This window comes from Eurypyga helias, unplaced genomic scaffold (assembly GCF_000690775.1).
Source record: "Eurypyga helias isolate BGI_N326 unplaced genomic scaffold, ASM69077v1 scaffold5749, whole genome shotgun sequence".
Classification (NCBI taxonomy): domain Eukaryota; kingdom Metazoa; phylum Chordata; class Aves; order Eurypygiformes; family Eurypygidae; genus Eurypyga; species Eurypyga helias.
In genome coordinates this window covers 61,503-75,607 of record NW_010272676.1, presented here as the reverse complement: position 1 = coordinate 75,607, position 14,105 = coordinate 61,503, and the positions used below count along the sequence as shown (strand labels likewise).

General features: G+C 49.9%; 1 protein-coding gene across 1 annotated transcript in view; it reads left to right on the top strand.

The window, feature by feature from the left end:
• Positions 1-9,475, top strand: part of SIN3B (SIN3 transcription regulator family member B) — a gene marked incomplete at its 5' end in the record, with an annotated part of 12,170 nt that extends 2,695 nt beyond the window's left edge. Inside the window, 14 exons of the mRNA XM_010159206.1 lie at positions 569-691; positions 1,198-1,287; positions 1,715-1,833; positions 2,537-2,744; positions 3,461-3,577; positions 3,953-4,191; positions 4,435-4,618; positions 4,843-5,437; positions 6,478-6,647; positions 7,169-7,342; positions 7,613-7,705; positions 7,991-8,085; positions 8,511-8,715; positions 9,100-9,475. Coding sequence (XP_010157508.1) covers positions 569-691; positions 1,198-1,287; positions 1,715-1,833; positions 2,537-2,744; positions 3,461-3,577; positions 3,953-4,191; positions 4,435-4,618; positions 4,843-5,437; positions 6,478-6,647; positions 7,169-7,342; positions 7,613-7,705; positions 7,991-8,085; positions 8,511-8,715; positions 9,100-9,330 — 2,643 coding nt within the window. The remainder of the gene's footprint in view (positions 1-568; positions 692-1,197; positions 1,288-1,714; positions 1,834-2,536; positions 2,745-3,460; positions 3,578-3,952; positions 4,192-4,434; positions 4,619-4,842; positions 5,438-6,477; positions 6,648-7,168; positions 7,343-7,612; positions 7,706-7,990; positions 8,086-8,510; positions 8,716-9,099) is intronic.
• Positions 9,476-14,105: the final 4,630 nt, after the last annotated feature.

Sequence of the window (14,105 nt, the reverse complement as noted above, 5' to 3'; positions counted from 1 at the left end):
ACACTTCCAGGGATGGGGCATCCACAGCTTCTCTGGGCAACCTGTCCCAGTGCCTCCCCACCCTCTGCGGGAAGAATTCCTTCCTGATGTCCCACCTCAATCTCCCTCTTTCCATTTAAACCCATTACCCCTTGTCCTGTCACTACAGGCCCTTGGGAAAAGTCCCCCCCAGCTTTCTTGTAGCCCCCCCAGGCACTGGAAGGCTGCAATGACGTCTCCCTGGAGCCTTCTCTTCTCCAGGCTGAACCCCCCAACTCTCCCAGCCTGTCCCCATGGCAGAGGGGCTCCAGCCCTCTGAGCATCTTCGTGGCCTCCTCTGGACTCACTCCAACCAGTCTATATCGGCAAGGCAAAATATCGAATACTCTCTGTTTGTGTGTAGAATGCATAGGGAAGCTTTAGGAATGCAAAGCATTATGGAAAAACGTACAGCCAGTAGATGAACTTTGCTCCTCTTCGCTGCAGAACGGGTAACTTCACTGCATGCTCTGCAGCCTGTAGGTAGGATGGACAGGGTTCTTTATTTGTGCCAAGCGAGGACCTTGAAATCATGATTTATTTACTTCAGTTCACAGGAAATGGACCATGTGAAGTGAACAGTGTCCAGAAAACTGAGCATGAGAAGAGTCTGGAACATAGCAAAAAGCGATCCAGACCACTGCTGCTGCGTCCCGTTTCTGGCCCAGCAAAGGTATCTTTTAGCAAGTAACAGCATGGAATAACTTAGTACTACTCACTGTTTTTAGCTATTTGCTTAGATAAAGTTGCAGTGGGTAGTGTCTTTGAGGCGTGTGAGTGTCAGGTACAAGAAACAAAATTTCAATTATTTTACAAGTACGAATTACTGTAGAAAAAAGGGAGTTTTTAAAGTGTGCTTAAATGCGTGTGGTAACATGGTGAATGCTAAACATCAAGACCTTCTGTACTAAGCGTTGGCCTTGGAAAGGGACAATGGGTTGCTTCTACAAAGAAATCTTTCTTTGGAATTCTGTCTCAAGTGATCCTTTCTTTGTTGGTTCTTCACCGGGAGTCAGGTAATGGAGGTTGCTGCAGAGGACTTGGTACAGCAGTGGCAGAGCAGTAGTTGGGAAATGAGCAGTTTCAGCCTCAGCAGAGAGCTGTTACCTGTCAGCAACGTGGAATTTGGTAACATTTGAGCCCCAACATTTTACCTGTAACTGCTTGTTCTTTTAACAGAAGAAAATGAAACTGCGAGGTACCAAAGATCTGTCAGTAGCGACAGTGGGAAAATACGGAACACTGCAAGAGTTTTCCTTCTTTGACAAGGTCAGTATTTGGCCTGTTCTCACCTTCTGTGGACTTTTAGTTTCAACCTTTATGTGGTTATGAATTGGTTGGTTTTCTGTACAATCAGTGCGTCCACACTTAGCAGTTGCCTGACTTTTCAAGTGGTAGAAGGAGAAAGAGCAAGAAAAGAGAAAATAGGTGGGTTTGGAAGAGGAATAGAAACTGTTAATTAACCTTTTCCTGAATGCTTGTCTCTTACAGACATGGCTTTCTCTCTGTTTAGTGCTGTTTCCTCACGGTACCATCCATAGTTACTAGATCATTGGTTGAAACTGGCATTTTTGTGCGTACTCTCTCTTTACGTTGCCATGTTTGTCACTGCACCCGTGGTTCAGACTATTTAGAATGTGAACTAAATAAAAGTGGTGTCCCAATGGTCCGATCATTCCTCTCCAAACCGCTGTAGGTGCGCAGGGTGCTAAAGAGCCAGGAAGTCTACGAGAATTTCCTCCGTTGCATTGCTCTCTTCAACCAGGAGTTGGTCTCTGGCTCTGAGTTGCTCCAGCTAGTTACACCGTTTTTGGGGTAAGTTACCATCTTCTCTGCCGTGTTGTACTCTTCAGGTCTTACTCTGTTACCTTTTGGTAGACGTTACGAACTCTGTTCCTGAAGTTTTGGATTTAACTCCAGCAGTGTCTCCTAGGTAGCACGCCAGAAACTGAAGGCTAATCCAAAAAGAGGAGTAATAAAATCTGAATCTTCTAACATTTCTACACAGCTCTTCAAGAGCGTTTTGAGGAGGATATTTTCCTCTGTGCATCCAGTTGAAAGCAGACTGCCTGATCTTACGCGAAATTGCTGAGGGGCAGAGAATCTGGAGGACTCTGGAGGGTGGTCTCTGTTCACACTCCTTGTTCTAATCTCTCAAAATGTAATACAGGTATAAGCATGGAATCTCGGAACAGAGCTGCGAAAAGGATAACTAGTTTTGGCTCTCTGGTGGGAGCCTCTGGGGCTGTTTGGCAGAAGAGGGAGAGTCACATGGCAAGGATCAGTGACTCAGTTAAGGGGAGTATTCGTGCAGTTGTGGAGGGAGATTTTTTTCCTGCCTAAAGTCACAAAGAATATAAAACGGCTCAGAGAGAACGTTCGCAGGTAAAACGGTGGTGAAGGATTTCTCACTGCAGTGCTAAGTTTGTTTAGATTTTCTCCCTCGCTTTTATGGCACAATGAGCCACCTTAAAACCGTCAGAGTGAAATAACAGCCTACTTACTTGTGTTTCTGAAGGAAATTTCCAGAACTCTTTGCACAGTTCAAATCCTTCCTTGGTGTGAAAGAGCTTTCATTTGCTTCTCCACTGAGCGACCGATCTGGGGATGGAATGAGTCGGGAAATTGATTACGCTTCCTGCAAACGCATAGGATCAAGTTACCGCGCTCTCCCAAAAACCTATCAGCAGCCAAAGTGCAGTGGAAGAACAGCCATTTGCAAGGAGGTACTTGGGGATCAACCTATTCAGTCCCTGAACACACATTGCACTTTTTAAATTGGGGTCCCTAGAGCTACAGGCTCTGCATGTGGATTCCCTCTTTAACGGGGATTAGCCAGCTTCAATCTCAAGTCAGTTATTTGTCCCATTTATTGAAATCAGTATCCACATGCATTTTACTGATTTTATCTAAGCCCGTCTCAAATCACATCTTTCACTTCAGTGTCTTTTGAGTCCCTGTGCATACACAAATTTATTCCTTTAGATGAAAAAGAGTGTTAAATAGCCTGAAATGAATTTCCTAGCAGTGGACCGATATGGCCTTTAGAAACAGTTTTTCTCCTGAAAAGAGCCCCGTGAGCCAGTGTCTGAAGCACTGTTCTCCCTGAGAACAGACATCTGCAGCGTGGGTGCTCCTGCCTCTGGCTGCTGTTGGCAACTGCCTCCTTTACTTCCAGCTGCTGATGGTGGCAGAGGGATCCCTGCGGTTTGTGAGACGATCGTGACAGTGCTTTGGAGCTTTCTGAGCAGGGCCCTGGCACGGTTCCTCACACACCTTCATCTTCTGAGTCATGACAGTGACTTGTGAACTAGGTCCGAAACTTCCAATAGAAACTCAGGGAAGAGCTGTGCAGAAATAGAACAGAGAAGTGTCAGACCCCATGAGAACAGCTCTGGGCTCCCAAGGCTCTGTTCCATGGCGTGTCTTTGCACTGTTGCAGGTGTTGAATGATACCTGGGTTTCATTTCCATCCTGGTCCGAAGACTCCACTTTTGTCAGCTCCAAGAAGACTCCGTATGAGGAGCAGTTGCACCGCTGTGAAGATGAGAGGTTTGAGGTACCTCTGATACTGAGCTTCCTTCCTGCCTGTCTGCCTCCTCAGAAAGCAAAACTTGCAGCTATGAGGTTTTTGTCTGAATTAATTGGGGGCCCATTACTGAAACTCCTATTAGTGTCCGTTGGTTTGAGCTAGAGTTTGGTGTTCTCCACTTGCTTGGCATCTAGTAGTTCTTTCTAGGCATGAGTCCAGTCCCCAAAAGCATGTGACCTTTGGGAGAACTGGCGGAGGTACGTTTCCCAGTAAGAAACCTCACTGGTGCCTCTTAGCTCCACCCACTGGGGCTGGAATCCATGCCACAAACCTGGCGCCGCTCGCCTCCCATTTTCCTGCTGTGCCTGTTCTTACACCGTGTCTTTTGTCAACTCCTAACAGTTGGATGTTGTCTTGGAGACCAATTTAGCCACGATACGTGTGCTGGAGAGCGTGCAGAAAAAACTCTCTCGACTGACTCAAGAGGATCAGGAGAAGTTTCGCCTGGATGATTGCTTGGGAGGGACGTCGGAGGTGATCCAGCGCAGGGCCATCTACCGCATCTATGGTGATAAAGCACCAGAGATCATCGAAAGTCTGAAGAAAAACCCAGTTACTGCGGTTCCTGTTGTTCTTAAGAGGTACATCCCGTTCTCTTGTGCTCACCCAGGTTCTTTAAGGAACTGATACGGAATTGTTAAGGCATTTTGAACAACTGTGATCTGTAGGTGTTCAAGGGGTTACTCCGCGTCAGTGGTGGGGCTTTTCTGGTTTACTTATTGCTTCTGGGTGTAGTGAAAAGCTTTTGGTGCATGGCAGTTGGCAACGTTAAACGTGCCTTGTGCTTGTCTTTTGGAACTGAAGTAGATGGTACATTTATGCAGATTGAAAGCGAAAGAGGAGGAATGGCGGGAGGCCCAGCAGGGCTTCAACAAAATTTGGCGGGAGCAGTATGAGAAAGCCTACCTGAAGTCCCTGGACCATCAGGCCGTCAACTTCAAACAAAACGACACCAAAGCTTTGCGCTCCAAGAGTCTGCTGAACGAAATTGAGAGTGTCTATGATGAGGTGCGTGTGTGGTAAATAACCCATCCTGTATGTCCTTCGTTAGCGTGTTCTCTAGATGTTTACGTGGCACTTGGGACCTTGTGGAAGTGGTAGTGCTCCAAAGAGTTCTCCCCCCAGAATGACTGCCCCAAGCGTAGCGTTAATACCGGTTTGATTTCTTCTGGCAGGAATGGCTCTTGTGCATGGATCGGAAGGATCTTGATCTATTTGTCTCTTGATTACAGCATCAGGAGCAGCATTCAGAGGGGAGGAGTTCGTCCACAAACGAGCCTCATCTTATCTTTATCTATGAAGACAAGCAGATTCTGGAAGATGCAGCGTCTCTTATCAGCTATTATGTAAAAAGGCAGCCTACCATCCAAAAGGAGGATCAAGCAACCATCCGGCAGATAGTGCATCACTTCATCCCTGAGCTGTTCTTCTCTCAGCCCCCTGAGCACAGTATTTCTGAAGAATCAACAGACGAGGACAGAGAAAACCATCAGGGGCAGAACCTGGACGCTCCAGAGCTACGGAAAAAACACGTGCCTGGGCCTCCAAGCAGTCCTTTGGAGGCAAAAGCAAGCTTCTGTGATGTGACAGCTGCTGAGCCCCACAACACCCTGGATGATGTTTACAGTCTGTTCTTTGTCAATAATAATTGGTATTTCTTCCTCCGCCTTCACCAGACTCTGTGCTCAAGGCTCCTAAAGATTTATCGCCAAGCTCAGAAGCAACTTCTAGAATATCGGACTGAAAAAGAGAGAGAGAAACTCCTTTGTGAGGGAAGAAAAGAAAAAACCAATGATCCAGCCATGGAACTAAGACTGAAGCAACCAAGTAAGAATAATCCGGGACGTAGTCCATGCTTAATGCTCTAGTTGGCAGTGTTTGATTGCGTGTGTTGAGTAGCCGAGCCGGGCAGGCAAGTCTGTCAGGAATGCAGGGGGACAGACCTCCACTGTATTTGTGATTCATGGGTACAGCTAATTTAACAGGAGAGCTGGTCTGTAACTTACATTCTGAGGGCTCTCCTGTAGCTCACAGACTTCACGTGGTCAGATCGTAGTATGACCTGTTACTTTGGTTTAGAATCAGACGGGTCCACAACAGAACAGTTAACTAGAGCAGGCAGCCAGGAAGTGCGTGAGAGAAAACCGCTGCTGTCTGTCAGCACCCCTTACGCAGAACTGTCTGTCTGTAAGCGTGTCCTCAGTACTGAGCCTCACTCTTGCCCAGAGAAGCTGTGGATGCCCCATCCCTGGGAGTATCCAAGGCCAGGCTGGATGAGGCTTGGAGCAACCTGGTCTAGTGCAAGGTGTCCCTGCCCATGGCAGGGGGGTTGGAACTGGATGATCTTTAAGGTCCCTTCCAACCCAAACCAGTCTATGATTCTATGATTCTTCTTGGGCTGTGCTGTCCCCCGAACCTCTTCTGAGAGGGTTGGGGGGTTCAGCCTGGAGACGGGAAGGCTCTGGGGAGACCTTGTAGCAGCCTTCTGGTACCTGAAGGGGGCTACAAGGAAGCTGGGGGGGGACTTTTTACAAGGGCCTGTAGTGACAGGACAAGGGGTAACGGGTTTAAATCGAAAGCGGGTCGGTTTAGATTAGATATCAGGAAGGAATTCTTCTCGCAGAGGGTGGGAGCACTGCGACAGGTTGCCCAGAGAAGCTGTGGATGCCCCATCCCTGGGAGTATCCAAGGCCAGGCTGGATGAGGCTTGGAGCAACCTGGTCTATGGAAGGTGTCCCTGCCCATGGCAGGGGGGTTGGAACTGGATGATCTTTAAGGCCCCTTCCAACCCAAACCATTCTATGAGTCTGTGATTCTTCACTTCGCCTCTCGCGTGCATGAAGTGACCGCGCTTTTCCCCCACCCAGGTGAGGTGGAGCTGGAGGAGTACTACCCCGCGTTCCTGGATATGGTGAGGAGTCTGCTGGACGGAAATATTGACCCCACGCAGTACGAGGACACTCTGAGGGAGATGTTCACTATCCATGCCTACATTGGCTTTACTATGGACAAACTGGTGCAGAACATTGTCCGCCAGGTAACTGATTTGGTGGCTGTGCTGGGGGCACACATCTCCCTTCTGCAGACAGGTGGGTTTCTCAGTACCCTGTAGCCAAGGACGCACTGAACTTAAAGCGAACGCACAGCCAAGTTGTGTGTGTAGGGGAATCGCTGCCAGGAGATCAGTTCATGCTGAAGACAGGGACCACCTTAGGGGATTTACTCTTCCTGGCCTTTTCCAACATGTTTTAAGTTCCAGTTTTTTCAAAATTCTGCCATTCCCAAAAAATATTTAAGGCAGGAGAAGGAAAAAGAAAAAAAAAGGTCCAGTCATTTTGACTCAGATCTAGTTTGTAGTTTGTTACAGTGGAGGCACACCAGCCCCTCGCTCTTCTCTGTTCCTCCTTCTGCAAAGTAGTGAAAAAGCGGGTGGGTGTGTGATGTCTCTGGAGTTACAGCATTGGTTCTTCACCTGAGGTGTGGTGCCGTGCTGGGTTTTGTGCTCCTTTCCTAACACGCCCAGACTTGCTGACCGAATTCCCCCTTTCTTAATGGAAGCTTCACCATCTAGTGAGCGATGACATCTGCTTGAAGGTTGTTGAGCTCTACCTGAACGAAAGGAAGCGAGGTGCTGCTGGCGGTAACCTCTCCTCCCGCTGTGTCCGGGCGGCAAAGGAGACCAGCTATCAGTGGAAGGCTGAACGGTGCATGGCAGACGAGAACTGTTTCAAGGTAAGAACTTGCTGCCAGGGAATTTCCTAAGGTGACTGTGGCAATTTACCTGGGAGAAACGGGTTTGGAAGCTCCAAAGCCACAGTGGGTGAGAGAAAGTACCAAAACCAGAGTCTAGGCAGTGAAGTGGGGTACTGCCTCACTGAAAAGCCCTGCTGCTTACTTCTCTCCTAGCTCATACTTGTTGTCCACATGACTTCTTGTGACTATACAGCATTTTACTGGGCACCCGTGTGGCCCCATTATCTTGTGCCTCTGCCTTTGTTACAGGTAATGTTTCTGCAGCGGAAGGGACAGGTGATCATGACCATTGAGCTGCTGGATACAGAGGAAACCCAGACAGAAGATCCTGTGGAGGTCCAGGTAATACCACAGTGACCATGGAGTCTGCTGTGCCACACACAAAGCGGGTGTCGAAGAATGCTTTCATCTTTCTTGTTCCAAAATGCGAGACTTTGCCAGGAGGATAAGCGTACCTGGGAGATGGGAAGCTGACGGGGGGGCCTGTGGTCATTGACAGAAACGGGGGTGTTGGTAGAAGAGTTTGGATATAAATCAGCTTCATAAAAAGCAGCTTGGAAACTGGTTCTTTGCAGTGAAGTTTGTGTTGCTGAGAGCAAAATCTGACTTGCAATCGGTCTTGTGTAGCACCTGGCCAACTACATGGAGCAGTACGTCGGGGTAGAAGGAGCTCCGAACAACCAGAATGATGGCTTCTTGCTGAAACCGGTCTTTCTGCAAAGGTGAGTGCGCTCCCTCTCCTGCATCACCCCGGCAGCTGCCAGCGCTTCCTCTCGGTGTGTGCGGCAGTGATTCTGAGCGATGCCGCACAGGCAGCTCCAGGGAAGCGTGCTCATCATCAGGTCCGACGGGGCTGCTGTGCTCCAGTGCCCAGCGTAGGAGTGCTGAGGAAAAAAATGATGGAGGTTTGTTGATGAAAGTGCCTTTGGAAAGGAGCGGGACCGTCTCAGCGGTCCCTTGTGGGAGGAGTTTGAGGGCTAATTTGTTCCCGTTTCACTAAGTCTTTCTCAGTGTATGGAGGAAGATCCTGGAGAAAGTCTGAAACTAGATGTGGAAATACCAGTGTCCTTTTTGTCCTGTCAGCTCTGGTGGCTTAGAATGGACAGCCAAGTATGACACATGCTTTGTAACCCTTGTTCTGTTCCAGAAACCTAAAAAAGTTTCGCAAGTGGCAGTGTAAGCAAGTGAGAGCTCTGCGGAGCGAAGTGAAGAGCTCCTGGAAGAGGCTGATCGGGGTGGAAAGTGCCTGCAACGTGGACTGCCGGTTCAAACTCAACACCCACAAAATGATGTTCATCATGAACTCGGAGGATTACATGTACCGGCGGGGAGCGCTCTGCCGAGCCAAGCAGGTACATCCTCTCTCGCTATTACTCTCTCTGCAGCTTGGGCAGTAGCAGAGGTTGAGGATGGGAGCCAAAGGGCAGGTACCAATAAGTCTTGTGGCTGAATTCCTGCAAACTACACCTGAAAGTTACTACTCCGTGTTGGATGAAACCGGGGGTAGAGCTGGTAAACGCTCTCTACTTGGGTTGAGTGTAGCAGCCCTGTCTTTACCACGCAGGTTTTAAGGGGGAGTGGCAAACATTAAGAAATAGAGATGTTTAAGTGCAGGTATGCGGTTTCCTCTTCTACTCTTTGTGTTGTAAAGCGTGCACATCCAGAGGTACAAAGAGGCGAAGGTTTTGGCTTTTCCCCCCAAAACCTCTCGGTGATCTTTACTGTCCTGCTTTCAGGTGCAGCCAGTGGTGCTGCTAAAGCACCACCAGCAGTTCGAGGAGTGGCACAATAGGTGGCTGGAGGAGAACGTGACCATGGAGGCCGTTGACGTCGTTCAAGACTGGCTGATGGGAGACGAAGACGAGGAGATGGTGCCCTGTAAAACCACTTGTGAGACGGTGAATGTCCACGGGGTCCCAGTGAACAGATACAGAGTTCAGTACAGTCGCCGTCCAGCTTCACCCTGAGCAGAGCCTTGTTCCTGGGACCAAGACATGTACAAGCGTTGCTGATGAAACACATTTACTCTGAGAATAGTGGTGGGAATGCAATGTATGTATTAATTATATTTATCCAAACTGCGTTTTACTTTGGATTATGGTGTATTTTCCATATGGCATAGACTTGTCTCCTTGCAGTGTAATCCTCCAGCCATCATGAAGAGACTCTGAAAAGCTTTTTGGGAAGAGGGCTCTTGGCATCGCTACGCACTCTGTAGTAGTTGCCCAGCTTTAGGCCACGCTGACCAGCCGATACCGGAAGGCTGAGTGAGGGGTCAGGCTCTGGGCAAACTACCACTGGTGGCTTTGTTGGAGCTGGGCTGGTGTTTGAGCAGATGCTGGCAGCTGCTTCCACTTTGAAGGGTTTAATGTTCCCTATCTTCCTGAATTGATGCCGTCTTGGAGCCTGCAGAACTCTGCGATGTGACTTCCAAGTGCCAGCGGGGCTGTGAGCGCCCGGCATGGATTGCCAGCCCCGCTCTGGGCTGCTTCGTTACCTGCGTGTACTAATAAGGCAATGAATGCAGTATTTGTGACTGGTGCTCTGGTGAGAAAAATGCCAAAACCGAGAGAGGGGTGAAGTAAACACTCTCACTCATCAAGTCAGTATTGTGGAGCACGAACTAAGGGGAAGAGACTCCGAGCCGCTGTGCTGGCTGAGAGCGTTTTGCGGGGCCAGGCAGCCTGGGCCCGTCGGCTTCTCTGCGGATGCGCCGGATCCCGTCCTGTCGTATGGTGAATGACGACGCCCTGCCGCAGACTCGGATCTGGAGCTGCTTGGAGCGTGGGAGGAATATCCATTGCGTGGTCTGGCCTTTGGGTTTTGTTCTTTTTATTATTACTTCGCATGTGGATGGGCAGCCGCCGGAGAGCGCGTTCTGGGGCGCTTCGCTTTCCTTGTGCCCGGGCTGTGCACTTGAATGGCATCAGTAGATGGAGCTCTCGCAGCACAGCGTGTGCCTGGCTCCGAGCGTTCTCCCGGACACTTGGCTGTTTCTGCTGGCTCAGCACAAACGCTGCATTTGCAGTGCCACATGGGACTCTAACGGGCAGAATTGGATCCAGCGATGACCATCCTGGACGAGCTTTTCCACTGCACCGTCTCTACGTCCGTCTAAGCTTTTTTGCAGCGAAACCCAACGAGCATCCTACCCGGATGGTGCAGAACGCACGTCGATTGTCTGACTTCGTCCATTGAAAAATCAAGAGAATGGGGTTGTGTCTGTCCTGCAGCCCCACGCTGACTTCACTCCGGTTTGCCAGGGGCCGGGACAAGCACGCTGTCACTGGAGTGTATTACAAACGCCGTCTCTTGAGGCAGGTCCTGCCTCCTTTCAGCTCTGCTTCCAACATTTTCCTGGCTTTTGGGGGAATAACCTACCCCCCCCGCCCTGGTATTTTTTTGGTGGCTTTGAGTTTTAGGTTATAATTTCTGCCGGGCCAAAGTAGCAGCCTGTAGGCTTGGTCCTGGGTTATGTCCACTGTACAGCATTTGGTTTTGCAATTGTCTCACTTGACAGTAGAAAAAAATTGGCCTTTGGGGTACGTTTAATCGAAAACTGTACTGACTCTTTGTCTTTTTTGCAAAATAATCCGTAGGAGGGAGGCCAGGCTCTGGCATTCCCGGCCGCTTGCACAACCACTACTAGCAGAGGACTCTGCGTCAAGAACTCCCGTTCTCGTCGTCCGGGTCCCTGTTACATTTGGGTTCCTGACACGACCTGAAGGCTCTTCCTCTGCGCTTGTCGCAGGGAGCGATAAAAGCCACCGACGGCGTAGCTGTGAGGGCCGGGTGGAGGAGCGGGGGGCCAAGCCCAGTGCAAAGCACAGTATCCCCCACCCTTCCTTTTGCTTCCGGACAGCTCAACAACCCCTCTCAGTCCTGCTCACCTCTCCGCTGTCTTCCAGGGGAGATGACAACTGTGCCAAATGTTACGGTTTTATGAGACAGAAAAGTGTTTACTAGGAAATAGGTTGCAAGTTGTGGCTTAAAACGCATTTGATTCCAGGCGGCCCAGGGTGTAACGCACCTGCGCACCATCCTGTTCCATCTCTCCCTTTTTAAGTGTACTTCAGGTATTTTTAAGCATCCTTATTTTTTAAACCTTAATTTATAATCTGAACAGATGCCGACTTTCACCCTTTTCCGTGCTCCTGTCTCAAACCCGGGCGTAGCACGCGGTGGGAAGGGAATCGGCGGGGCAGGTTGGAGAGGGGCTCCACCGCTGTGGATCTGCTAGTGCCACCTGGATTCAAGAGTTTGTTCTTCCATTTTTTTGAAGGATCTTTGCTTTTGGGCTTGTAACTGCTTTGCCAGCTCTTTGAATGTAGTTTTTTTTTAATATTTATTTGCACATTCAAGTAAAATAAAATATTGATTTTAAAAGTCTGCAGCTCTCTCTCCCCGTTTAAAATCTGCTTTAAATTCATCTACGCTTCCTGACAGTCCCCAGGGTCGTCCTGCGCCTGACGCTGGGTTGTAAAAGGTAGAAAAGCCCGTGCGTGTGCGGTGGGGAGATCCCACGCGGTGCCTGTGCCCATCCTTAGCCGTGCTGCCGCGACCTCTCAGGGCAGAGGCCCAGGGCTGGATGAGGGAGGCCAGGGGGTGGCACAGTTGTTCTGTGCAGGGATGGGGTTCAGGAGGAGACCACACAGTGCCCGCAGAGCGTCGCTGCAGCTTGGTTCCTTCCTAAGCAGCATCTTTGCCACGAGAGGTGTGGTGCAAAAGTACGGTCCAGGCCTGGCCCCAAGTACTCACACGGTAAATACAACAGACGGGCAAGGAGACTGATCCCAGTTCCCAACTCTGGAAGCACATCTGCTCCAGGTTAAGACAATGCAACTATGAAAATAACCCTCCTCCCGCCTTTCCCTCGCCCTCCCCAAATTCCTGGGTAATAACACGTTTAGCTGTGCTCCCTGCGAGCTCTGCACGGCAAACGAATGCGTGGATTCTGCAAATGAAGCTGCAGTGAGGTGACCCAGATCTGGTAGGAGTTTCCTTGACATCATCCTCCCCGCTTCCGTTGCCATAACAAAAGGCAACTCTGCTTTCCGCGCAGGGTATCGCTTTGCCCACGGGGAAACAAACTGTTGTTCTCCTCCTAACAGTCCTCCGATGCGTAAAGCGCGCGCAGTAATTTGATTAAAGTGACGGTAGTGGCGTCCTGGAGGACACGGTCTGCATTACACCAGCCTTCTCACAGAGATCTTGGACTGCTCCCACAGAGGACATTCCCTGTGCTGGAGGGGAGGGACAGCCAGATCTGACATCACCCAAGAGCAGTGGGAGATACCGGCTGGTGGACGGCTTCGGCAATGACAGCTTAAAAATACCCTTCAGGTTTGCAGGATGGAATAGGAATTACTGGGTTTTACCTTAAGGGAATAACCTGGATTCAGTATTTAATACTTCGGGACTTCTTTTGGGTTTTACCACGTTTCCGTGTCACGGTGGCACAGGCAGGGAAGGACAGGGCTGCGAGCCAGCGAGGGCGGTCTAGAAGAACGTGTGTAAACCTGAGTTTTCCTTCATGCTTTAGCCATTCCTCCGGATCAGACCTAAGTGACTCAATCTTTGTGAAACTTCTACCTTCCACTCATCATAATTAAAGACTCAATTAAGGTCCAGCAGTTCTAAACCATACCTGTGCTAAGGGATGGATCCAAACCATCATCTGAGACCCAGCGCTGCAAAGGGGTGATGTTGTCTGTACCGGGCAAGGCAGATCCCTCTCTTGCTGAGAAAGGACCAAAAGATGCTACCCCAAAACATCTAGTGGGTTGTAGTGATGCTAACAAACATCAAATATTCCTGAAAAATGGCTTTGTGTGGAATTCCGACACTGAACCGAAAAGTGCAAGCAAGCAGAGTAGTTCTGGAAAACCCTGCCTCCCCGAAAGCATGACACCAGCATAAGGCTCACAAGCGGTGAGGAGGATGGGAGCACAAAAGGTGAGGCATAACCAAGGGAAAAGATTGGATGGGATCCCAGTGGGACAGGACAACTGGAAGAAGCAGAAGAGCAGAGAGGCAGGGAGATTCCCTGGAGCTGCAGAGGGTCTTGGGGTGATGGGAAGAGACCTGACACCGTGAGAGGAAGGGGAGCTGGTGCAATGGCAGTCAGGAGGAGTGCCTGAGGCACGGAGTCGCCTTGTACGTACAGACAAATTTGGGGGGTCAATCCGGCTTCAAAGGAGCATCGTTGCTATTCTGATCGTGGGTGGAAGTTTGCCATGCCCTGTGGTGCTGAGAAGGCTCGGGTGCTCACACAGCCAGCGGCTGGGGAAGCAGGGACAGCACCGCCTGCACGGAAAAAGTGAAGTTGTGCTGACACCGGGGGAGATGCTTCATGCAGCCGGTGAGAAGGCAGAGAACTGCCCCCATGGTCAGCAGCCTCCTGTCTGCATAGCAAGGGCCAGCTCAGCCTGGGGCAGGTATGAGCTGTGCTAAGATTTCAGCCTTCCCACCTGATGACCCAGCTACAGAGCTCTCCGGAGCTGCTGGAACAGAGCAGAAACAACAAGCCCCGTTTTATTTCCCTATCCAAGTTTGCTCTTCCAAGCCTTAAAGATGTATGGGACAGGCCAGGTGGTGCTTGTACCCTCCCTCTGAGCTTTAAAAGCCCGAGCCTGTTTTCCAGCATTACATCGTTTGGATTCAGAGCCAGAGAATAAGAGTGCCTTCTCCCAGGAGATGATCTATTGCACAATGAATTACTTCAAAACCAAATTGTTACCCC